General features: G+C 38.3%; 1 protein-coding gene across 1 annotated transcript in view; it reads right to left on the reverse strand.

Moving 5' to 3' along the window:
- FU (kinase family with ARM repeat domain-containing protein) overlaps positions 1 to 26,949 on the reverse strand; it is a 281,825-nt gene that overhangs the window by 30,238 nt on the left and 224,638 nt on the right. The window contains exons 9-13 of the mRNA XM_089429606.1: positions 14,524 to 14,596; positions 14,344 to 14,412; positions 14,121 to 14,201; positions 13,841 to 13,961; positions 13,607 to 13,756 (exon numbers count right to left, since the gene is read on the reverse strand). Of these exons, the coding sequence (XP_089285732.1) occupies positions 13,607 to 13,756; positions 13,841 to 13,961; positions 14,121 to 14,201; positions 14,344 to 14,412; positions 14,524 to 14,596 (494 nt within the window). The remainder of the gene's footprint in view (positions 1 to 13,606; positions 13,757 to 13,840; positions 13,962 to 14,120; positions 14,202 to 14,343; positions 14,413 to 14,523; positions 14,597 to 26,949) is intronic.

Genomic DNA, 26,949 nt, shown 5'->3' on the forward strand with positions numbered 1-26,949 from the left:
GATGGTTCTAGCCATGCAATATTCCTACATGCTCCTATACTACTCAAAAACTTGAAAGAAGACTAGAAGTAAATAGATTGACTTCGTCATAGTAGAGATCCGAAGGATATTCCTTCTTTTGCTTCATTTTTTCTTCTTTCACCTCTTGAGTCATGTGAGCTTCTACCCTCTTTCTTTTGTTGTTGTAGTCCTTCTTAAGCTTAGGACAATTCCTCTTGTAGTGTTCATATTCTTGACATCCAAAACATTGGGTTTTGGACATGTCTTTGTTGTTTGTTCTTCGTGGACTAAACTTGTCAAATTTACCCTTTCTCTTGGCCATGGTAGCAAATGCTTGCTCCTTTGATCCCACATCTTATTTTGCCCCGAGTCTAGTTTCCTATGTCCTGCATAGAGACCACATTTCACTAAGAGTGGTTGCTTCCTTTTGGCATATATGCTTGATGTGAAGTTGCCCCAATCCTCAGGTAGAGCATTTAGTACTGCAGTGGTCATTTCTCTGTCAGACATGACTTCCCCAAGCTCTTGAAGTTGATCTCTCATTTTAGGGAGCTATTCCTTCCTTTGTTATCTTCATCTTGTATAATTCATTCCTCAAATATATCACTTCTCCGGTTGTGGATACCGAGAATAGCTCTACTAGCTTATCATAAATTTCTTTTGATGTCTCAAATATGGAGACATAGGGAATGAGAGAGTCTTTGATTGATTCTATCAGAATCCTTTGAGCTCTTGTCTCATAATTATTTTACTTGGCTAAGGCTTAAGTTTGTTCCTTAGCAGGAACAACGATATTCCCTTTGACATGTTCTAGGAGTTCATTCTCCTTGAAAAGTAGATCAGTCCTCTTCTTCCATGCAAGAAAGTTATTGGTACCTACCAATTTATTGGTTTCCTTGCAAAAAGACATTGATGTATATTCAGAAGGGAACATGTACTTACATGATAGATTTTGAGATGTAATGGATCTGCTTCCTCCTTGAAGACTTGATGGCTTGCCTTCCTAGGATCTTGATGTTCTTCAATTTGCCTTCTTCAAGTGGACTTTCTTGATGACGAGATTTGCTTGACGATTTGTAGCTTGATGTAGGTCCTACTTCAATCTGCTCTTCTTTATAGGTGCCTTTACATAAGGCTCTTCTTCTAGCTTTGTAGACCTCCTTGATGAATGATGGATTGTATACCCTTCTTCTCCTTGAAGTGATTGAGACTTCTAGGCTTGATGTTTCAACTTTGTAGATGCTTCTCCTTGATGAGTATTCTTGAGTTGCCCTTTCCTTGATGTGTCACCTTAGCTCTGATACCATGTTGAAGAATCTTGGGTAAATTAGGTGTAGTGTGATTCTTCGTTACTTGATAACAATTTGTGGTGTCTTTTCACTTTTCTTAGCTTAATCTTCTTCTTATTATTATTAATGCATGTGTGTGTACTTCATCAAACTGCTACGAAAACATAAGAACAAGAACACAAGATGTTGGCTCTCTGCCAGGGCCAAAACCTCTCTTCTCTTAAGAGGAAAACCCTTGAGTGAATTTCTCTTATTGAAGCTTCTATTGATCAATGCCAAACCCCAGACCTTTGACTAGAATGTTCTCCAAGCACAAGTCAAGTCCTCTCCTCCTTTCTGCACTTTGTTCCCCAGCACATAGGCTTCCTCCTTCTGGCACTTCATCCTCCTCCTTTGTTTCTTGTCTAGAGATAGACCTTCCTTGACTGAGCCTTCTAGATGAGGTGTTCCTCTTATATCCCTTGCTCAAGTAGACTTCTTAATTGAGATCCTTCTTGATGTATGGGTGTATGACTATACTGTTATTTTGATGCCCTAGTTTTCTTATGCCTAGAAGGTACCCTTAGTCAATTAGGGTCATTCCACCTTCGCTAGAGAGATAGGCTCCTTCGCTAGGTTTGGGAGTCCTTGTAGACTTGATTTCTTACCCAAACAATGATATGTCATGGACTGTTTACCAGTTGCAGACTTATCTTCTTCTTTTCTGCACATGTGATTGTTTCTAGCCCTAGAAACAGTCCTCTTCTCCTCAGCCTTATTCCTTCTTCCTTCATTTGTGAGGGTCTCTTCTTTGCTCTTAGAGGGAGGCCTTATAGACCTTAATTTCTAGCCCAAACAGTGATAAGTATGGGACTGATGTACTGCTACTGTTATGACCGCAGAGAGGCCTCCTTCCTTCGCATGTGTGGTTGTGTTTTACCCTTAGAACAACCCTCTAACCTTCAGTCTTGTAGCCTCTTCCTTCGCTGCCCTTGTAGACCCTTTACTTCGTCTTTCTTCGTTCTTTTCTTGCCTCCTTTTCATTGCGAATTTCAGAGCTCATTGAGTGTGTTGTATTGGAGTGGACAACCTCTATAAATAGAGGATTGTCCCTCCTTTTAGGCCGACTTGACTTTTCCTTCATTATTTTCTTTGTTTTGTTTCTTGAGGACGACATTGCTGGATGGAGAGAATTTGCACTTGTATTGGAGGTATTTCTTTGACCTTTATACTATTTTATACGTAGTGTAAGATGCCCTCAAAGGGTCTTACATAAATAAATTTGACGCTTGACTTCCTATAATCACTTAAACATTTGCTTGACCTAATTCAATGAGCAAGAAACTCATTGGAAAGTATCATAAAAATAACTTCTCTTTTCTTGAATAAATACAAAAGTCAAACTTACATTTATGAAGACCAAACCTAGTTGCACTTCCTTCAACACATATGAGGACATTTTATGTTGATTTCATATAGTGAATATGTGACCCATGCATTCCTACATTCCTTTGAGGGAGGACATCCTTACATTTGAACATGCTCTCAAAATAGAGCATGGATCCATGTTACCTGCATACAATATCAAATGTAAGCATACATACCTCATTTTTCATTTGGGTCATCCAGATTTCTTGCAACAACTTCCTTAATTGAAAGAGCTTCAATCCCTTGAACTGCTTCATTTTTATGTCATCATACCATCTTCTCCACAAGATTAGAATTCTTGATGAAACAATTGCTTTTCCTCATGATCGGTGAACCTTTCAATGAAGATTCCATTAGAGAATCTTTAGGATCTAAAGTATCCCCATTAGTAGATTTTTCCTTTTCACAGATGTATGATGAACATTGTACTAGATGACCTTGCCACGTATGTTCCCAATGAGATTCCCAAGAGCTATATCATTGACTTCCATAGATTCTAACCATATTTCATGATTTCTCGAGTTCTTCCTTTCAATGTTTCTATGATGCCTTGATGCATCCCATTGAGTGAATCATGATGGGCATATCTTACAACATAAGACTTAGGAACTTGAAAAGAACTTAGGTGAGAAAGACTATCTCAATTACTTCCTCCTTGGATTTCTTCTTTTCAACTTCCTCCACTTCTTCAGTGATATGAGCTTCTTCTATTCTTCCTTTGTTATTGTCGTTCTCGATCTTAGGACAGTCTCTTTTGTAGTGTCCATATTCTTGACATGCATAGCATTGGATTTTAGCCATGTTCTTTTTCTGAGGACCAAAATTTCCAAATTGTCCCTTTCTCCTTGTCATTGCAGCATAAGCTTGATTTTGCTCACCTACTCCCACATCAAATTTGGCCTTTAGTCTAAATTCTTCAATCTTGCATAGTGACCATAGATCCTAGAATGGTGTAGCTTCTTTCTTCCCATAAATACTTGAAGTAAAGTTATCCCACTCCTCCGCTAGTGCATTTAATACCATTGTAGTCATTTCACTATCAGACATGACTTCTCCCAGTTCTTGTAGCTGATCTCGGATCTCAAATATCCTCATAAAGTACGAAGCTATTCCATCTTCCCTAGACATTTTCAACTTGTAGAGTTCTTGCCTTAATGAGATGACTTCTCCAACAGTGCTTACGGAATACAACACTACTAGTTTGTCATAAATTTATTTTGAAGTTTTGAGTTTATATACATAAGGGATGAGGGGATCCTTGATGGATTCTATGAGAATCCTTCGAGCCCTAACTTCCCCTTTCATATATTTGGCAAGCACTTGAGCATCTTCTTCTCTTGGTTTGGTGATAGATCCTTTGACTTGACCCATGACTTCATTTTCAATGAGATTTAGATCTGTTTGTTTCTTCCATGCAAGATAGTTTGAAGCCCCAACCAATTTGTTGTTTTCCTTGCAAAAAGACATTTTGACAGATTCAAATAAGGTCATAACTTACTTGATAGGATGCTCCTTTCTCCTTGTTGCTTCCTTGACGTTGATGATAATATAGAGGATAGAAAACTTTTCCTTCATAAAGGTAGTTTCCTTCAAGAATGATCCTTGATCCCACATAGAGTTAGATGACATCGCCTTTTGATCTAGCTTCCTTTGGATGAATAGTCTTCAAAACACTTTAACTTGGGTAGATGTAGGTTTTTCGCCTTTCCCCTCTTGATGATGATCCCAATACTTCTTTGTAGACTTCTTTGATCTAGGGTTATGATACTTCTTTTGACTTCAAGACGATCTTAGCTTTGATGCCTTCCTTGAGTGTCCCTTAATAAGATGCCCTTCCTTGACTTAGTCACCTTAGCTCTGATACCATGTTGAGAAATCTAGAACACACAGATTAAGTGATTTCTCTTCTATTAGTAACTACCTATGAGTACTTTTTACTTCTTTAGATTAGGGCCTTCTTTTACTTGAGCTATTAGTGTTATTCTTCATTAAACAGCTACCAATGCATAGACCATAAAGAGACAAGAGACATAGAATATAGGCTATTAGTCAGGGCCAAAACCTCTCACTCTTTGAGAGGAAAACCCTAACATTCTTCTTATAGAGATTCCAACTGACAAATACCAAGACCAAGACCCTTGACCTATTTTCCACTGCAAGACTAAAACACAAAGTTTTCTTGATGAAGTCCTTCTTCCCAGAGTCAATGATAGTCAACCTTATGCTTCTTCCTTCTTCTCTGCTTCTCTTCAACTTTGGGTACTTTAGACCATCACTAGTTTCGGCCTCCTTGAATTACGCCTTCCTTGCTTGGTGACTCCTAGTTTACCGCAGCTTCCTCTTAACATTGCCCTACTTCCAACTCGACTGCTCAATAGGGCTGTAATTCTTTTAGGTTCCTTCTAATACAATAGAACTCTTACTTCCTCACACGTGCAGAGGAAGAACACAAAACAGACGTGAAAAGGAGCTCGGTTAATACTCCTTTTACTTCGTTGAAATGACCATTTTCTATTGCAGACCTTCGCTAAAATGACTTGTTGTACCTCGCACTTTTCTAACCGCAGACCCCTACTGAAGATGCTTCTCTGAAATTCTATGTTGAAATGGAATCTGAGTTGGCTATTTATAGTTGTAAGTTCATGTATACAAGCTAGCATGACAGTAAGTGAGCCAACATGTCCTTTGAGAGGATATTTTTACTCTTCTTGAAGCCGACTTGTATGAGGAGGCTTTGCTTGGTCTTGGAGGGCTAATTCCACTTATCATATGACTCATACAAAATATAATATGCCCAAGAAGGGTCCTTCATACATGACATAGACTAAATTTGACTTTTATGACTAGATGACTCGATCCTAAAGGCCCACAATGGAAGCCATTACTAAAATAAAATTCCTTGCTAATGAAACACATGAGACAAGCATTACAATAATTTTATTTTTCTTTCTTTTCATCAATTACATAAAATCACTATTACACATGTCATTATGAAGACCGAACCTAGTTAATATTTAACACATGCGGCATATGTCAACATCCCTAGATAAGGTAATATAAGGTAGAAACAACATTTACAAGGTAGAATATCTAGTAAATATCCTCCACAATACGGACACCCTCATCAATTACAACATGGAAATGTGGCAAAGCAACTTCCACAATAAATATCTCAACAAATATGCAAAGTAACCTCCTCAATAAATATCCTCCAAGAGAGAACACTCCTCAAGAATATCTCAATATATATGCCAAACAACTAACTCAATCCACACATGTCACCTCCAAGGCTAGCCATCGCATGAAGTGCATTGAAAATTGTACAATGAAAGCTCCATGTGGCATATGTCAACATCCCAAGATAAGATAATATAAGGTAGAAACAACATTTACAAGGTAGAATATATAGTAAATATCCTCCATAATGTGGACACCCTCACCAATTACAACATGGAAATGTGTGCAAAGTAACCTCCTTCATCATCACGAAACAGTGTAAAGAGGACGCAAGAGATGGAGCATTAAACACTAGGGCAGAATTGAGCGTGCAATAAATCATCCACGCTCAAGCTCCAAAGTGTAACCACCCTCAAAATATGTACAATAAATCCTTCAAATGGAACATGTGCCATGATTCAAGGGTGAAACCTCCATGGTTGATCAAATCAAGTAATTTTTCATAAGGCAATTACGACATGCTCAGGATAGTAAAAATGTCCAAGTCTTCTTCTCCAACAACCAAGAAACACATGGGAATATGCACTAAAAGTGGTTCATAGTTGTTATAACCATCTCCTTGTCTCAAGGAGACATCATACCATGTGTAAACTCCAAGTTATCAACTAAACCCATAGAATATGGCGCAACGTCTCACATTAATAGATCATAAGAGATATGGCCTAGGAAGGTGTGTCATCCACTTCAATCCATAACATATGATTACAATGAATGCCTTCCTCAACACACATGCCAAGGAGGGATGCCAATCACTGTGATTTTGGATCTTGCATTGGCAACATTCTTATTGGAGTAAAAGACTTTTATCCAAAGGATATTCTATATCATGAGACTTGTATCAAAAGATTTGTATTAAGAAATGTTGTTTCAGTTGAAGGAGTAATGTGTTGAAATTCCAGGTTGTGCTACAATCCATGATACTTGTTGCATGTTGTCAATCAATTAGACAATTAAAGAAAGGTTGAGTTCCTCTTTGAAGACTTGAATATCAAAGAAAGAGTCATAAATGACTAAAGATATTTTGATCTGAATGAATAAAATATATGGATAAGAACAATAAGGTTTATTGCATTGCGAAGAGGAAAATGTTGGGTTTAAAGTGATCAAAGATCACTGCTAACTTTTGAAAATCTAGCATGAGGGTTTGAACAAGAAAGTCCTAGGGCTTATGGACCAAACCCTAGGGCTGATTGCTTCTGCTAAAAGAAGAAAACTTAACTCTTGCAAGAAAAGATGACATCATGAAGATGGATGCAAGAAGGCTAAGATTAAGAGGGAACTTACATGTTCTCAAAAGATAAGTATCTTGTATTTCTCTTATTTGTAATCATTACTAATGTTGATTTTCTTCTTGTCCTTGTTTGGTTGTATTTGATCTTCCATGGCCTCCTAGTGACGATTGCAAGTACGTGATGAAGCCTGCCAAGGTTGTTGCAATAAATATTGGAAGAACAAAGCTTGTGACAAGAAGACTCGTGATTGGATAAGCTCTGGACTCGAAGGGAGCAGACAAGCTTAGCCTAAATGAAGCATCTTTTGATCTATGACGAAAAGAAGTTTGTTGTGACTTCCGAAATGAAGATGGCTAGAAATTTTGAAGAGCAATGCTTATATGAATCTGTTGAACATGAGCCTGTGATTTTTCTACTATGTATTGATGATATCTTTTTGACAAGGGATGAGTACTTCTATGTCCCGTGTAAGAGGGAGTTGTTTTCATAAAGGCATGAGCCTGGTGAAATCTTTGTTGCGGTTTGCAAATAATGCACTGCAAGTCCATGAACCATGATGAATATTTTGAAGAAGCTACAAGACTTTGGTGTTGACCTGCTTGATTTTCAGATTGGCTCGTTGATCTATCTATTACATATTTTGATGTTTGCTTCTATGAGAAGCCACAGATGAAGCTGAATAAAGAGTTGGGTGTTCAACCTATTGTTATCTGTTAGATTCGACCATGGTATACTTTTTTTTGTTGATGTTTGCTTATATGAGAAGCCACAAGTGAAGCTGAATAAATAGGTGGGTGTTCATCATATTGTTATTTGTTGTATTCAACCATGGTATATTGTTCTGTTGTTAAGCAAGTTGTTGATGTTTGCTTATATGAGAAGCCTCAGATCTTTGATTGCATAGCATCATGAAGCTTCCTTCGGTTGTGGTTGGAAGACCAATAGATTGGTCAGGAAGATTGTCACCCCCTAGGCTAGTTGACCGAGAAACCAATGAGTTTGGTCAGGGAGGTTAGTTCTTAGGCATGAAGTGATCCCTTGGGTCATGATGATTGAGAGACCAGTTTGGTCGGGAACACTGATTTTTTTATATTTCCCTTAGACAATTGTTGGGAGACCTATGGATTAGTTAGGGAGATTGATCTTAAGTTCCCTTCCTTAGGTAGTTGATTGAGAGACCAATGAGTTGGGTTCGGAAGGTTGAATTCTCTCCCTTACGTCGTGGACCGAGAGACTTATATAGTCAAGGATTGAGATAGGGATTCCTCCCTTAGGTCAAGGAGATGGACCTTGTGTATATGATTGGAGAATGTTGCCTCATTGATTGACACCATTGGTCAGTTGGCCACTAACCTGGATGCCATTCGGTTTTGGCTTATGGGATGTGTTTGATGTTATATGTATTTCCTTGTAATGAGACTTGTGATCTCTCTCCTGGGAAGTTGTTGATAGACCTATGGTTTGGTCTGGGAGATTGATATTGAAAGAGAGAAGACATATATATTTGATATCTCCCTTGGGTTGTTGCTGACAGACCTATGGATTGGTCAAGGAGATTGATCTTAAGATAATGAAAAGTACCTCCCTGGCTAAGAGGGAGTGTTGGAAACATAGTAGCCATGGTTGGTATTTTCATCTTGTGAAGAATAGAAAATTTGAATTTATATTATGCCTACTAAGATGCTCAAGTCGGCCTCCTATTGTTCAAGTCAGTTAGGCCCCTTGGAGGCAACCTTTCGACCCCTTTAGAAGACTATAAATAAGAGACCTCTCCTGCTCATTTGGCATATCAACTTGTGACTTGATTATCTATATTCAAGTGAAGGAAGAAGAAGAAAGGGGGGCCGAAATTTCGGAAGGAAGGAGAGGATTGACAACTCTTGTTTCTGGTTAGATGTTATCTTGATGTCTTGTTTCTGGATGTATTGATGAGGCCCCATTTGTAATCAATATCATATCTTCGGTACATTCAAAACAATTTTATATAAATATTGCTTGCCCTATAATGGATACTTACATATTCCAGTTATTCTGAATATTTCATTGCGTATATGAACCCTGTTCATTACAAACAGCCATGCAGCATGCTCAAGAGTGAGAGGCTTCTAGGAGCATGGTTCTCAACTCAGGTCCATGTCAAGCATAGTTATCAAAACTGGATCGACCGTCGAGCATATTGAGAATTCAGTAGAGCAATAAATATGTTAATTCTCTTTACCATCATAACTGTTTGTGTTACCTTTTTCCTTATTAGCTTTGTTCCCTATTATTACAATGTTAGATACATCAAACAACTACAAAAACAATAAGAACAATGACACAATATGTAGGCTACAAGCCAGGGCCAAAACCCCTCCTTTTGAGGGGAAAACCCTTAAATCTCTTCTCTTCTTATAGATCCTTCAATTGATGAATACCATGACCTAGTGACTCAAACAAATACCCTCCAATATCAAGATCAACTCGCCCTCCCACTATAAGGAATTTGACCTGCTACTGTAGATCCAAAATTTTGTCTCCCGGCAACTACTGCAACTGTTGTCGCTCCTCTTAGAGACTTCGATCTCCTTCGTATAGCCTCCTCTTCACTCCACTTGCCTTTCCTTGAGACTTAGGACAAGTGAGACACCCTAAGTGACCTTCACTTGACTTCCCCTCTCTCTTTCTTTCAAGATCAAAAACCCTATCTTCGACTTTCACAAGAGAGAGAGAGAACTAGCCCAAGCACTTCGACTTCTTCAACTTCTTCTTCGTCCTTCTTCTTCGACTCTTTCTTGTTCTCTATTTCGCATAGAATGAGTGTGAGTGAGTGTATCTAATGGAGGACAAGTTCCTCTCTATATATAGGCTCCTTCAAAGGTAGTGTGGCTCTTCATATAGACCGACTTGACAACTTCTAGGCTGACTTGATCTTGGAGTTATTTCAAAACTTTAAAGACAAAATAATTTTTTTCTTTACAAGATACAATGTGCCCATAGGGTCTTCAATTCATGACAATGACTCTTAAACCTAGGAAAAACCCTAGAAGCACTCAATGGGTGCTTGACCTATAAAAGAACTTGAGCATGAAACCCATGCTCCAATAATAATAATAATAATTTCTTTTCATTTTATAATTTACAAGAATACATTTCATACATATGAAGACCGAACCTATTTACACATTTTTCAACAGAACCATTAGACCCTTCGGACCAAGAACCGGTCAGAACCAGACGGAAACTAGTAAAAAAACCGGACCAAAAAACAAGTTGAGAAAAAATACATCAAATATTCAAATTTTGAAGAAAAACATATATATTCATTTGCGTCCATATAAATTCAAACCATTTAATACACAAATATGAAAAAGTTTTCATTTGTATAGCAAGTAAGAGCACATAATATGATAATACCAAAAATAACACTTAGTGCAATACATGTTGAAATTTCTAAGTCTGATCCGTTAGAAACCCTTCATGCACTTTACTGATTTATTCCTACCTACTTGTTCTATTAATTAACAAGTTATTTACCATGTAAATATTGGAAATAAATACAAGTACATGCTCAACACATTACAGATCATCAACTGAAGGAAATAGAAACAAGCACACAAGTGACATCATTGTTTTTGGACTAATGTCCCCAGAAAAACCCAATGCAGGAAAATGGGTGCAGCAATCTGAGGGTTTGATTTATTAAGCAGTTTCAAAATACAATCTGGTGCCAAATCCGGCTCACCCAACAGAGAAAAATCTCAGCAGTAGTACCTCTCTACTCGGAAGCAGATATTCCGGCAGCACCACAGCTCCATTAAAAATATTAATTATTTTAATATCTCCCAAAATGTTTAGAATCTGCCCAAACCCTTTCTGGGTATTGGAGATCTCATGTGCCTTAGCCTCTCCACCAATTTTCGTGGCTAGAGCACATTCGATGCTACCCCAAATCAACAATACATGCCTAAAGCAAAATACATCAAGATAAAAACTCTAAATGGCCTCTGATACATCAAACTACAATACTATTAGTACTAAATAACTAATCAGAATCAACATCCTCAACCTCCCCCTCATCTTCATCCTCAGAATTAGCAGTAGCAAACTGAGGATCTATAGTGGGATTTTGACTTTATTCCCCTAGCCCTGAAGTTGGAGTTGGAAGTGGGTCCAAGTCTAACCAAAAAAGATCTTTATTGTCAAATGTTGGTTCCCGAGTCTCCACAACCCACTTTGATGATGGATCAAAGTGATCCAAATTTATGTTGCTTGATTCAGGTGTCTTGTTCAGCAACTAGTTTCGCCTCAACCTGAGGTTGTACTGAACATAAGCCATGTCATTCAACCATTTTTGCTCCAAACGGTTCCTCTTCTTGGTGTCGATTCACTCAAAAACACCCCAATTCTGTTCACACACTGAAGCCCCAACTAAAAAAAATATTAAAAAACAAAAAATAATAAAAAAATCACTTGAATGGGCCCCACGGATGATTTGTTAGGCAGTTACACTGAACCGACCAATTTGGTACTGGTTCAGCAGAAATGGCTGGTTTGGTACCAAAACGGCCATTTCCGTTCTGTTGCACCGGTCTGAACTAGTTCAGGGCCGAAAACGGTTAGACCAACTAGTCCAAACCGGTTCGGTCAGGTCTTGATAACACTGATGTCAAGTAGCAGGACAGACTTCTGTGTTAGAGGGAACAGCTACACTGTATGTGACGAGCTTGGAGATGAATCTGAGTTATGGAAGTGCATTCCACACTAAGAGGGAGTGTTGGATTTGTAGCTCGATAGGACTTCCACATTGGCTTGGTGTCTTAACATGTAGAAGATTGCCTCTCTAGATGATAAACTTTGTAAAGTGATTTCATAAAGTACCTTTTATATTTAATTACTAAAAGTAAAGTCATTTTAGAAAGTGATTTTTTCTGAAAGTGATTTTATAAAGTTTGAGTGACTTAAGTGATTTTAGAAAGTGTTTTTTTCTAAAAGTGGCTTAAATCATCTCAATGAGAGATTAATTCACAACTGTTAATCTTGAGGTGGCAAAATTTGATGGTTTTAGTAATTAAAAAGTTTATTAAAGGAGAAAGGGGAGTAAAGAGGCAATTACTTCTTCATGAGATTTGGACAAAGAGGAGGAGAGCCAAGGGAGAAGTTTCACAGAAAAGGTAAAATTATAGCGGGTACAGCAGTAAAAATAGAAGCTGGGCAGCATGAATTCCAAGGCAGAGGACAGGCACGGAATTCGAGGTTGTTCGAGGGTGGTTGAGCACTATTTGTTTAGGTTGTATTGTTGTTATTTAATGCTGTGAATTTCCCTGATAAGAAATAAAATTTCTCCCTTTGTCTCACTGGTTTTCCCTTCGGGGTATTTTCCAGGGGCATTGCCCAAAAATATTGTGTGAAATGGTGGGACTTTTTTTTCACAAGAAAAAAACAATTTCTTCCATTGATTAAATGAAAAATAGTTACATTTTCCCATTGCTAAAACCATCCATTAACCCCAAATGTCCACAGAACTGAAAAAGAGACAGTCATAGAGATCCCAAAGGGAACAGCCCTTTGAAAAAAACAGAGTAGCCAATCAAAGGAGTCAAAGTCTCCTCTAATGAAACATGAAACAGATCAATCCGAAGGCTACAAAGAGGAAAAGCTAGCAAAATAGAAAAGGACATCCTGCACGGAAAGTCAGCAATTTGCTGAAGGTGGCCAGAAAGACCAAACCAAAAGGACATGCACCACGAAACAAAAGAGGACCACTGCTAAAAGAAGAACGCCCCCGAACCATTGATGGAACCATTGACGAAGAAATTATACCAAATTTGCACCAGTAGGACAAAATCCCCTCACTTGGAAAGGAAATGTACCATAGCATTCTGCTCACTGAAAATGTGGGAGAAGGAGATGGAATTAAAAGAAGCCATCAGATTTTTTATTTGATCCAACCAGTGGAATAATGATGGCACCTCAAGAGAAGAATGACCCTTGGCCCAAGGCAAAGCTACTCCACTACAGAAGACTTGCTGATGCTCTAGCATTTCATTCATGTTTTTAATGAGTCAACTGTTTATTGAAGATCCGATTGAATAGGCATGGCAGATTTCATATCCAACATTCTTGTAATTTCATGCAAATCAATAATGAAATGTAGTGCCTCCAACCCAAAGAAACTAATGCTAGTGTTTGTTCAGTTCTCAACATAAAACGAAGTACAAAACTTGCATAGCAATCTGCTTTACTAGTCTTCATGTGATTGTTTTCTCTAGTTCAAACAATTAAAACCCAAAACACATGGTCTTGTTGTATTTTCACCATCTACTACACGCAAGAAAAATGGTATAAAAACAAAAAACTCATTTGCATTTTGTTAGACAGTTTCCAGCATAAAAATTTGCAAACATAGATAACACTGTAAAAGCTTAAGGAGACAAACAGAAAGGTATGCCAGAAACCCACCAGTATTTGCAGCTGTCTGACTAGGAGATCCGGGAATATTTGGTTGCTGTTGTTGAACATTATCATTTGATGGGCGTGGAACTAGTGCTGGGCGATCATTTGCAGAAGTTTCTGTGACTTTTTCAGAAGCATCATCTTTCTGTGTCTTTCCTGAAATACATTTGAGCAAAAAAGATGTAAATTATTTCCTTGCAATGCCATGAAACCAACATATACAATAACAAATGGCTTTACCTATGGGACTACTGCTACGTGCACTGGCAATGTTTCGAGCAGGTGAGGGAATCACAATATTGACTTCACCCCTCCAAGCTGCATCACATCCTCTTGCAGCAGCAGTTGCAGCACGTGCTTCCTGGACATGGCTTGTAAAATTAAGTTAAAAATAATAGAAACTCCTCAGGTTCTGGCTAGCCAATGACCACAATTAACAATTAAAAGGATCAATCTACCCTAGCCGATGAATTAAACTGCAGGATTGAAATTTATAGATTATTAGAATGAAGAAACTTACTCTAGCTTCTATCTCTGCTTGGCTCTCTTGTACAAATGGGTGCTCCAAAAGTGCAGGCCAAGTCAATCTATTCTGTGAAACCTACACCCAGCAGGATTTACAACATGGAAAATAAGTCTTTAAAACATTTATTAAGAGAATAAAAGGAACTTATATGTACAATGTTAATTCCATTATGCAAACCATCAAGTTCAGAAAATACTTAGATGCCCTACAAACAAACCTTGTTCAAAAGACCCTTCAAAAAACTTTTGAAATTAGGGCTGATATTGTCTGGATATTTAACTGGGTCCTGTTAAACACATATCAAACATTGATTCATCACACAAGTGCTAACAAGTTTTGCTTTGCCAAAAACCAATTTGTGGTAAAGAAAATAACTTTGGCCAAGTATGATTTGTACCTTCACAATGTGCCGAATAAGCGTATAGACAGAATTCGTATAAAAAGGAGGTTGACCAACATAAAGCTCGTATCTAAAATAGTCATTTAGAGAGAGTGGCATAAGTCCATAATACACTCCAGACTGAAATTTTATCACACGATGATATGATCAAAAGCTCAGCAAGAAGTTAACATTTTTGTTTAAATTTGAAGAACAAAAACTTTATATGCCAATTGCACTATTTCAATCAAGGGCAAAATACCAATATTAACGGGGTGCTGACACTAGTTGATACTTACAGTTTGTAACTGCATATCGAGAATACTTTCAACAGGAAACATAATCAAGAGCAAAGCAACTTTCAAATATTATCTGTTGTTGTAATGATTTCAAAAAACGAGCAAGTGAAAAATGAACCCAGTTTTGAAAAAGATTAGTAGAACTGGAAGAAATCTTTCTCCAAACAGAAAACTCGCCCAATTAGCGTACATAAGAATAATGATAAGATAAGATAATCTCATTAAAGTTCTCAAATGCCCATGAGTGTTGAGTGGATAGATGGGAGATATACAATTCAAAATTTTGAATTGCATATCTCCCATCTATCCACTCAACATTAAACTCTCTGATCACTCGGAAGTACTCACGATTCTGACTCAGATCTTCAACCAAACGACCTGATCTGAATCTCGGCAAGTCAAACTCGTGTTGACAGAGTTTGATTCGTGATCAAAGCGAGTTTGACTCGCAATTTCGGTATTTTGCATAGGACTCGGCGAGCCACTCAGATTCTTAGGTTAAAAGTCTGTGGGGTTTTATTTTGTGGTTAAATATTTCAGACATTGAGGTGACAATATCAAATCTAAAGACAAGATTTTTTTTTTGGAGTTTTGTTTGGGTTTGCACTCTGTGCCTTATTCTATAGCAGGCAGGCGAAGTATGGCCCTCATCAGGGCATCAACCTTGTAAGAAACCTCAGAAGTATATTGTGGATTCTTGATCTGTGATGAAAGACTTACCTTTCAGCTTTTATCTCATCTGCGATGAATAACCAGTTCTAATCAGAACAGCGAAGGAGTAAAGTTGATTATTAAGGTATGTTATATGCTCTTTCAAGAAAAACATTCGGTGTTCTAGCTCTACAACTCCTCTGGAGAAATAAAGAATCAGTAGAAGGTCCGAATTTTTGAATTGTTTGTTCTGAGTCCTAGCATCTTCGCTGAACTTGATCTTTGTTCAAAGCAATCAACTTAATGATTATAGACATTTGGATCTAAACCTAGTCCAAAACAGTGATTAGAATATTGTAGCCACACTATTCTGTATTATGACCACATATATATATATATATATATATATATATATATATATATATAGTCCTATACAGTGGTTTGATATCACAACTTGAAGCCTTTTGAAAAAGCATCCTGTAGGTGAAGAAGTCTGTAATGGGAAGCAGTTCATATCTTCAAAAGTACTGAAAGGATCAAATGCACAAAGCCAATGATTGATTTTATTGTGTTCTGGCACCTTGAATGAGTCAACCTGCTAAATGTGAGTAACATGGTAATATTCGGCACCTTGGTAGGATTAAATGCACAAAGCAAATGATTGATTTCTGAGCTTGTTGACTTGATAGTATAACAGTATCTTGACTGACCCAGCTATGAGATGAGATTGTTCATACATAGTGATATTAGAAATATATATAAATACAGTATATTAAAGCAGCTAACATAACCCTTATAACAGTGTGAGGATAAGTAATGAATGTGTGATAGTGATAGTAGCCTTCAAATATGACAGTGATCCTGTTTGCATAGCAATCTTAAACTCCTACAACGATGACCTTACAACAATGAGACTTCAAAGTTCATAATAGTCAATGTTCCACCGAGTTTCCGAGACGACCAAACACGGGAGCAAGGATACGCGCAAGGGGGACGTATATAAGCAACCCCAAAATTTAGGGAAAATTCAGGGAAACGGGGCGACATCAGATTCATAAAAAATATAAAATTATTAAAAATTAATATATATTTAAGAAAATCCCAACAATATGTCAATAACTAAATTAGTAAAATAGTAAATCTTAAAAATTATGAAATGTACATCTAAATATGATCATCATTTCGTATTAAACTATTATGAATGAGAATTATCATTTGACATTTCCGCAATCATGGATGTAAAATTGTAAATCTAAAACTAAATTACTAAATTGAATCCATCATTGACATTAGGCAATGTTCCATCTAAATTCATCAATTGACAATGGACACTAATATTATGCAAGGTACATCTAAATTAAATTAGTCATTTGACAATTGAAATTACACAATGCACATTGAAAGTAAATTCATCATATGAAAATGACATTATGCTGAAGTCTAAATAGCCATAGAATACTAAATTAAAAGTAAACATAGAAAGCGGTGAAATACTAGTAAATTTCTCAAAAAGTACTAAATAATAAATCACAACTCCAATCTGGTGGCTCAAAGTCACAAAATGAAAATCGCAGTCCCAATCCGGCAGCTCAAAGTCACAAAATGAAAATCGCAGTCCCAATCCGGCAGCTCCAAGTCACAAAATGAAAATTGTAGTTCCAAATGTCTCAAGCTCCTAGTCAATGGTAAATCTGAATCATAGTAAACTGCAAACGCAAAATTTGAGCGGCGGTAGCAGGAAAATCTTAGACTGCAAGGTAAAATGTCGAGCCAAAGTAGAAGGAAAATGTCGGGCCAAAAAGTAAAATCGCAGGGTTAATGAGAAATGTGAATGATTACGTTTGGAAGTTTTAATTTATCTTTTAGTTTTTATTTTCGGTTTTTTTAATTATATTAAAATTTGTATCTTTTGTATTTTTTTATGTTTTTAAATATTATTAGCAAAAAAAATTGGGCGGACACAGGGAGATGCTTTTCGTCACTAGAAAAAAGTCCCCCCCCCCCCCCCCCAAGAGTCCCCCAAGAGTTTCTCTGAGTTTCACCAAAAAAGGGCATGTGGGGAACATATCCCCAAGAGTTTCCCCATCTTGGGAGCGTGGGGGAGCGAGGAAGCGCGTTGTTGATTTGGGTTAGCATCAGATGTGCTCTAGCCATGAAAATTGGTGGAGAGGCTAAGGCAAATGAGATCTCCAATACCCAAAAAGGGTTTGGGCAAATTCTAAACAGTTTGGGAGATATTAAAATAATTAATAATTTTAATGGAGTCCCTAAGTCTAAACTTAGGGAAAATAAAATATTAATGTGAATTAATATAAATCTGTGTTAGAATGGTCCAAAAGTCATGGATCAAGCCAGATCAAATCTTAGTTGTTGATTAGGGACTTAATCTCGGTCGTTGATCTGTCAACGAGAAAAGTATAAGAGGAGGCTTGAGGGTCACTTGGAGAACACATCGAGTTGATCAAGATTTCGACTTTCTGGGGCTGGGTTTGTTGAGGAAGTCGAGAGAGTGATCAGAGTTGCAGCTGAGGGGCAGTGAATACAGAAGTAGAGAGGCAGAGATAGCACCAGGAGGATTAGCGTAGTAGCAAAGAGTGAGGGACGCAAAACCAGCCAAGGGTTCACGCAGAACCAGCCAGAAGCTGCGCAGTGCCTCAGAGGGCCAACGTGGCTAACGCAAAGGGCCAGAGGGCTGACGCAGTGCCTCCAAAGGCTAACGTAGGCCAAGCCAGAGTGACGTTGGGCAAACGCTAGGCCAGAAATGGCTAACGCTATCCCTAGAGGCTGATGTTGGGGTTTCATGGGGTAGATTGGAGCTGTGAAGCTGCCAGAGTGATTATCCGAGGTTTCAGCCGAAATATCTGCTTCCAAGTAGAGAGGTACTACTGCTAAGATTATTCTCTGTTGGGTGGGCCAGTTTTGGCACCCAGATTGTATTCAAAAACTACATAATAATAAAAACCTCAGATAGTTGCACCAGTTTTTCCGCATTGCATTTTTCCGAGGACATTGGTCCAAAAATAATGGTGCCACTTGTGTGCTTGTTTTGTTTCCTTTAGTTGATGATCTGTAATGTGTTGAGCATGTACTTGTATTCATTTCCAGTATTTACATGGTAAATAACTTTTTAATTAACAGAACAAGTAGGTAGGAATAAATCAGTAAAGTACATGAAGGGTTTCTAACAGTTAGACTTAGAAATTCCAACACGCGTCCCCCACCATGCGGGGGCGTCCCCATGGAACACTGATAATAGTTCTATGCCTTTGGTGGTTCATAAACAGCGTAGAGTGACCCAATATGCATTAACCTTGTCAAAGAAAAGATCTTTAATTGTGTCAATTCCCCGATCACATTCATTTGATGGTATATGGAAATTCACTTAGGATTTATGTATTGTATAACAATAATCACAACAGTCAGATAGTGTGTCAGTAAAACATAAGAGACAGTTAGAATAAGGCCAATTTACAATAATTGAAATCCTTGAATAATCGAGCTTTGTTCTTATACAAGTATAAGGTGTAAAATCAATTTCTATACCCTCTCTTCTTTATATCAGATCTGAGCCTGGTCTAAAAGCAATCCTCAACTTAAGATAGTTTGACAGAGCATATGGACAGTTGATTTTTGGTTGGAGACATTGTAGGTATTATCCTGATGGTGAGTCTTGCCATAGACTCGAAACATCGATTCTAAAATATGGCTACTGTGGAATTGATTCCGAACACAAAAACTCAAGATAACATCCATAGAAATCTCCAAACAGAGATTGTAGTAATCAAGTCAATATCCAATCGTAATAAAAGACCAGTAGTGACAATGAAGTTGAGTATTTAAAGCCAAATCTAACTGTGAAGTTATCTAAAGCTGTGGTATAGTTGACAACAATGAAAAGAAAGTGAATCCTATATTGAAATGACTATGGAACTTGATGATATTTGTTGTGGCAGATTGTTATGCTATAATAGTGTTATTGACCTAAGACATTGTTGTGCAGTTTGCATTGTCCTTGTTGTACAGCCATTAATCACACAACAGTGACCTTACATGGCAGCAGTACTTTGATGAAGGCATTTTCTATATATGACCAACTACAAGACATATGCTAGTAGATCTCCTTGAGCAGAGTTTGAGACAACTGCGAGCAGGTCATAGGGATGACCTAAGGCAACTCGGCTTGAGCAATCATCAGACAGTAGTGCCCGACACTTGCAGCAGTATAAGCAGTTTGGTACAGTGATTTGGTTGACTACTTCATGAGCTTATGGATCCTTATTCATTCATGAGCAGTGACGTGCAGTGGTTAGTGGTCAGTTGGGCCGTAACATACAATGATGTGCAGTGGTCAATTGTAGCAGTTTGCATATAGATGAGCAGTGGTCAAATTGATAGTCAGGGTTTGATGTGCAATGTAGTGCAATGATCAGCTTTGATTGTATTGTGCAATGGACAGTTTGAGCAGTGATCAATGATCAGTTAGAGCAATGTTGTGCAAGATATCCATATTGAGCAACATAGCAGCATCTTTTTTACACTTTCCTTATGATGATTCAGAGCACAAGGGGATCCAGTCTAAAAATTGTGAAACATGGTCTGTCGGCTCGTTAGGGTGGCAGGGGGGTGCAAGGCAGAGGATTGGAGCAATGTTACTTGGGAGCGGGAGCGACATTTTTAGAAGCTCCCAGTTTGGGTGCGAATCCCGGAGCGATTTTAAAATATATATATATATATATATATATATATATATTAATTTTTAATTTTTGATACATATATGTCAACAAAAACATGTAGAATGATGAATTAGATATAAAAAAACATAAAAAAAAACACAGATTGATCATTGAACCATATCACATCAATCATCTAGAAGTTATAATCTTCATCAACCATGTCCACAAGTTAGTAACATACATATTACAACTGCAACATATTGAGTCTCGTGAATCATGATTCATCAAATTCAATCTTAAAGTTTCAACTTCAAGCTTTCAAAATTGAAAATTCAATATATAACATTTATCATCATTGATCACCAAAGTTGTACTTGTAAGCTAAGTTTAACCATTACAAGAAATAATATCTTAGATATTTCTAAGTTCTAACTTCTAGCTGTTAACATGAAATGAAATGATATAAAATGAAACATGAATAATGAAATGAAATGAAACAACTTTAGTCTTTCACAAAGCATCATATTCATAATTCACAATCATTACCAATGAGTTATAATTGCCAACTTCAAACTTCAAATTTTCATTGTCACAGTCATATATTGTCTACAAAAAATATCATTATGATATGAAAGAGTCAAGAGTCAAGGACTCAAGACTCAACAGTTATGAAAAATAATAGAAACTAGAAAAGACAAGTAAACTGTAAATCTACATGTGGCCCTTGCCACGAGAGTCTCCAGGAGTATAAGCAAGTCGTGGTGGTCTTCTAGGAGTCTCCCGCACAGACCGACAACCAGAACTAGAAGGCACATGCCCTCCACGTGAGAGTGTAGATGGAGGTGGCGACAACAAAGGAATAAGACTCGGAACTCGAGCACTGCTACTGGATGGTGGAGGTGGCATGGCTGTTGCAGCTGCTTCATCTTCATCCTTTATAAGTTCCTCTTCCAGTTCTTCAAGATGTATAGTGCCATCCTCCAAATTGTCTTCCTCTGGGTGGTTGTCCCAAATTTTATATGTGGGATCCTCACAAGCCCAATCACAGTAATGACTCAACAACCTCAAGTTGTAGTGCACATAAACCAAGCTTTCTGCCCGATTTTCATTGAGTCTGTTTCTTTTCACATTATGTATGAAGTTGTAGGTGCTCCAACACCTCTCTGCAGAATAAGTATTTACAACTATGATAGAACTTTTTTTGCCAATTTTGGTAAAAGTCCCTGGCCACCATATGTTTCCCACCATGTGAGAGAATCAAATCTGTCTCTGTCTTCCATTGCATGGAAGTTACCAAACAAACCAGTGCCAATAAAATATTTGCCTATTTCAAGACACACAGTTGCACATTCCTCCCTGTGAGGTATCAACTTTTCTAATGCTTGCAAATATCCTCTAGATACCTCTGCATCTAAATGGGGTTTGGTCCTAATCCCACCCTCTGGTGCAGGTTGGCCCAACCAAGATGTAGAGTAGTATTTTAGCGTAAGGATATACGCCAAGCAATGTAGTGGAAGATTAAGTTTATTCCACCGTACACACACACAATCGTGAATTAGTTTGTACAAGTCGGGATCTCTGTTATGAACAGTATCTTTTATTTGCCCCAACATGGTATCCATCTTCTCATACACCTCGCCAATCACTGGTTTATCTATATCTGCAAACCAAATCATGTGATAAATGGGCTTGAAGAAATCCAATACTTGCCTCACACTTGACCAAAACTGACCATCAAGAGCGGCCTCCTCCACCAGTTCAAATCCTCACCTATCAGCTGCATTTGTAGCCCTTTCCTTTAATACCTGCCAATGTGGACTTGACACCATGCTAGCTAAGTCATAGAACACGTCCCTTAGGGTCTCGTGTCCCGTATTTCACGTGTCGGACACCAAAACCGCCCTAAAATGTGTCGAAAACGTTTTTCTTCGTGTCCTCCGATTGAGACACTTGTTTTGGACGTGTCAAAAACACGCCCTAATGTTTTTGGTTCTTAGCACACATGTCCCATGAAAAGCGACATTTAAACCCTGCAACATGGTTTATTATTGGGGTTTTTTTGTCATTGTTCGCCACCGAAGTTCAGTTTGCTCGTCGCTAGAATCCAATTTGTTGTGCAGTGCGAGGAATTCCTTCATATTCAAGCGCAATGCTCACAACTTCACATCGACCTGGACTTGGAGATGTAGGAGACGAGCATTCGCATGCTTTGCTGAGAGTTTGGAGCAGTGTGGAAAAAGTCTGCAAAAAATCCCAATTTAATCCTAAAAACGCGATTTTTTGAACTAAACGATTTAATCCCCCGACTTTTTGACGACTTTTTCACAAAGGAAAAAATCGTGATTTTTTCCTTATACTCCCGATTTAATCGGGAGTCGACCCAAAAAGTCTGCCTCCCTTCCTAGGCTGCAGATAAAGAGGCCGCAAAGGTGAAAAAACTGTAAATTGAAGCTTCCATCCATGTGTTTTCAAGTTATTGCATTGTATTGTTTGTCATACTTCTTGCAAGCATAGCAGTCTCATTTGTAATCTGTTAGTTTTGAGGTTAAGATATGTTTATGTTTTCCAAGGAAAAACAAATCTTTATACTTCATATTTCTAGTTAGAAAGCAAAGTATACATTGGCTAAGCCTCTAGGCTTTCAATGATCCAGACTCTAACAGCAACTGCCCCTTCAAAAGATTACAAAAGTACCAAAAGGACAGGCATACAACAGTCTTCTGTAGAAAGAACCCCACACCATCAAAAACGTTGTTATAGTTGTTGAATGCTTCCAGAAGAAACAACAAAGAGGAGGTCACGTAGATCAAATAGCAACAACCTGTCCAAAAAAAACAAAACCAGTGCCTCAAAAAATAACCCATTTTTCAGATAGGAACAAAGTACCTATGAAATCTTGTGACAGCAAAGATCCTTCCTGCAATGAGAGCACGTTTTGAAAGGGAATCTTCTTTAGTGGTGAACTCCCTGTAAATGTGGGGAAGGTTGTGTATCAGAAGTGGATTTTACCTCCACGAGTTTTTGAATAATAGATGCCAAGGCTAGGTTAGTAATCTGACATCTACTATTTTCTCGGAAAATAAGTAGCTTGGAGTCACAAAGCGTTAATTTTCACATCTTTTCATTGGACCTACCACCTGACACCTTATTACCCAAGCAAATTACAATCTATTGAATAAATGCATGACTTATTTGTTAGTATAATTAGCGGAAACAAAAATTAAAAGGGGAAGAGGATCTCAGTGACTGATTACTTAATGACTTTTAGATGACCCATGCTATACATTTATTATATTTTTTGTTGATATTTTGACTCTTGAGAGTTGAGACTCAGATAGGACTCAAAATTCAGGGGTTGATTCACTATTTTGATATGTGATGTAGCACTAGACTTCATATACATATTATATATTAGCTTTCTTTACATGTTTATGTGGAAATGCATTTATTTGATGTTGTGGATACTCTAGATGTGTTAAACTTGGCAACCAGGGCAAAACTTCATGTGGGTCATCTTATTCATGGCTAATAATATTTTTATTAGATTCCTCTCGTCGAGAGGTGTAGGATTGATATAAAGATCATCCAATTCTGATAAGTATTCATGGAGATATGAATTTATTTTGATTATGGAATTATTATCAAGCCGACCTACAACTCATGTAGGCTCAGAAGCCCAACAGTCGCATCTATTCACCCACCTACGTTGTGTATAAATATAAGAGGACTTTTCCTCATTTAAACTCACTCATCTCATCACATCTCTCTCTCTCTACTGCGCAGATATGAGTCTCTTCTCTACTGCGCTGAAACGGGTCTCTCTCTCTCACACATGTGAAGCCGGAAGCTGTTGAATTTGAAGTTGCAACTGCAGAAGTAAAGATTGACTTGCGTGGCCTAGAAGATCTCCTCTTTGGAACAGCGTTGTAGGTTCATCTGAACCCCCTTTGAAAGCCGCAACTTTTGATGGTGGAATGAAGTCAATCCGACGAACGGTTTGCAAGATATCGACTGCCCTAGTTTGAAGCCGGAAACTGTTGTAAGCTGCAACTGCAGAAGTAAAGATTGACTTGCGTGGCCTAGAAGATCTCCTCTTTGGAACTGCGCTATAGGTTCATCTGAACCTCCTTTGAAAGCCACAACTTTTGGTGGTGGAATGAAGTCAATCCGACGAACGGTTTGCAAGATATCGACTGCCCTAGTTTGAAGCCGGAAACTGCTGAAACTGAAGCTGCAACTGCATAAGTAAAGATTGAGTTGCGTGGCCTAGAAGATCTCCTCTTTGGAACTACGTTGTAGGTTCATCTGAACCTCCTTTGAAAGCCGAAACTTTTGGTGGTGGAATGAAGTCAATCCGACTGTCGGTTTGTGAGATATGGTCTGCCCTAGTTTGATAATGAAGTCGCTAATGCTGATGCTACTGATCTAGGGTTTGCTACTGCTGATATGAATCAGATCTATTGTACTATTTCTCTCTGCTGAATTATTGAAGATAAAAGAAGATTTGATCAAAGGGTTTCCCCACACATTGTGGGGTTTGTCCCTGGCTAGCCGCCACAGCTTGTGTCTCTTGTCTTGGCTTGTTTTTTGTCGATCGTTTAATGTTCTATCTGCACTTTACTTTATGTACATGTGATTGCTAATCGGTGGAATATAATAAGAAAAAGAAGTAAACTGTTATAAGCATAGAACATACCATAACTTAACATGGTATCAGAGCTGAGGTGAAGACAAAGCCCGAGCAAGAGCAAGAGCCATCATTGAAGAGAAGATTGGCAAGGCTATCCTAAAAGAACTATGGGGTCCTCATCACTCTTTCTTGCCGAAGACAAGCTCCGTGAGAAAGCTGACTATCACGGCTGAAAGATATCTATCGATCTAACCCTTGAAGATCAAGGAGTGCTGGACCATGTAAGAGGCAATATTGTTGAGCCTTCATCAAATGCATCTGCTGCTGCCTGGAACAAATGGAAAAATGGAGAAGTCAAAACAAAGAAGATCATCCAGGACTCTATCGACAAGCGCTTGGTGGCCTACATCTCTGATCTAGACACCTCCAAGGAAATCTACGACGGACTGGTGAGTTTATTTAAAGTTAATGATGCAAATCAAGTTTTGTTTCTTAGAAATAAGCTGAGGGAAATCAAGAAGGGTAAAAATGGAAGTATGCAAGCATACTTCTTAAGAATCACCGAGATCAAGAACGATCTCCTATCTATTGGGGAAACTATTACTGACAGAGAATGGCACTCACAACTCTTGAAGGATTACCATCTGAATGGTATGTGTTCAGGACTACTCTTCTGAACTATAATGTAATTCCTGGTTTCGAGGAATTAATGGCTAGATGCATTCAAGAAGAAACAAGGGAAGAAATGTAAGAAATGCCCATGCCTAAAGGTCCTCCTGCTGCCTTTTATTTTCATGCAAAGAAAAGAAATAATTTCGAGACTAAATCGAAAGGAAAGGCTGGACCTAAGGCTAGAAGAAAATGACGATGTTACATTTGCGATAAAGCAAGTCACTATGCAAGGGAGTGCCCTGATAGAAAGGATTCACTCTAGGACGATGATCAAAATCCCTCTGATGGCAATCAAAGGAATGACAAATTCAACAGCAAAGGTTAGAGGAGAGCTGGGAATCAAGGAAGAGGACAAGCATTCAAGAAGGCCAGAAATTCCAAGATGTATTAAATGCACCTGACCTCAAAAAGAACCTAGTGTCCATCTTGGGAACGGAAGACAAAGGCTACAAGGTAACCTTCAGCGATGGCAAGGTATGTATATGGAAAAATAATGTTAAAGATGCCTTTACTCTTGGGTTTCGTGATTCATTATATCAGGTCGATGGAAGTCTGCTAGGTGTCATGTCTTATGACACATCTCTTCAGTCCGAACTTTGGCATTAGAGGTTTCCCCCCCTTCGTTATAAAGCTATACTCAGTGTAAGACAAATGGTGATAGGGATGCCCGAATTCTGAATAGAGAATGAAGGTGTATGTCCAAGATGTGCTGAAGGGAAGCTCAAAAGAGGACCATTCCACTCAAGCCAAAGCAAGACCTCTGATATATTACAATTGGTTCACTCAGGCATACCTGAGGTTGGCATTAAGAGGGAGACTACTACACCTCATACTCTTGAGCAAAATGGTGTGGTGGGAAGGAAGAACTGCACGATGATGGAAGCTGTCTCGCCCATGCTACATGATTAAAGACTTCTGATGTTTCTATGGGCTGAAACTACAATCACCGTCGTATATGTACAAAATTGATGCCCTCATCAAGCATTGGGTTCCAAGATATCTAAAGAAAAGTTCACCGCAAGGTGAACAATCTTTCGACTTTGAGGAGCTCTCAAGAAGCCAACACCAGGGAACCGAAAGAAAAGGATGATGAATCAATGCCTGATGTAGAAGAACCCATGGATCCGATTGATCCTCCTCCATATGAGCCTTCCTCTTCTAGGAAGAGGCCTTCATGGCTTAAGAGGTTACTTGATGATGCTAAAGGACATGTTGCACCCTGAGGAACCTTCCGTCAAAGTAAGAAACTTAATAGGTATCAAGGATACCTGACCATCATGAGCACGATCATATAAAATGAGCCTTCGTCATTCTCAGATGCCGTCAAGCATCAAGTATGGAAGGATGCTATGACCGAAGAATATGAGTCTATCATAAAGAATGATGTTTGGGAAGTAGTTCCCAGACCCCAGGACAAGACTGTTGTTACTTCCAAATGGCTTTACAAGATAAAGCATGCAGCAGATGGAAGCACGGAAAAGTATAAGGCTCGTTTTGTTGCTCGAGGTTTCTCCCAAAA

This window comes from Pinus tabuliformis, chromosome 6, assembly GCF_031772625.1.
Source record: "Pinus tabuliformis cultivar Carrire ecotype Pingquan chromosome 6, CPIR1, whole genome shotgun sequence".
NCBI classification, from domain to species: domain Eukaryota; kingdom Viridiplantae; phylum Streptophyta; class Pinopsida; order Pinales; family Pinaceae; genus Pinus; species Pinus tabuliformis.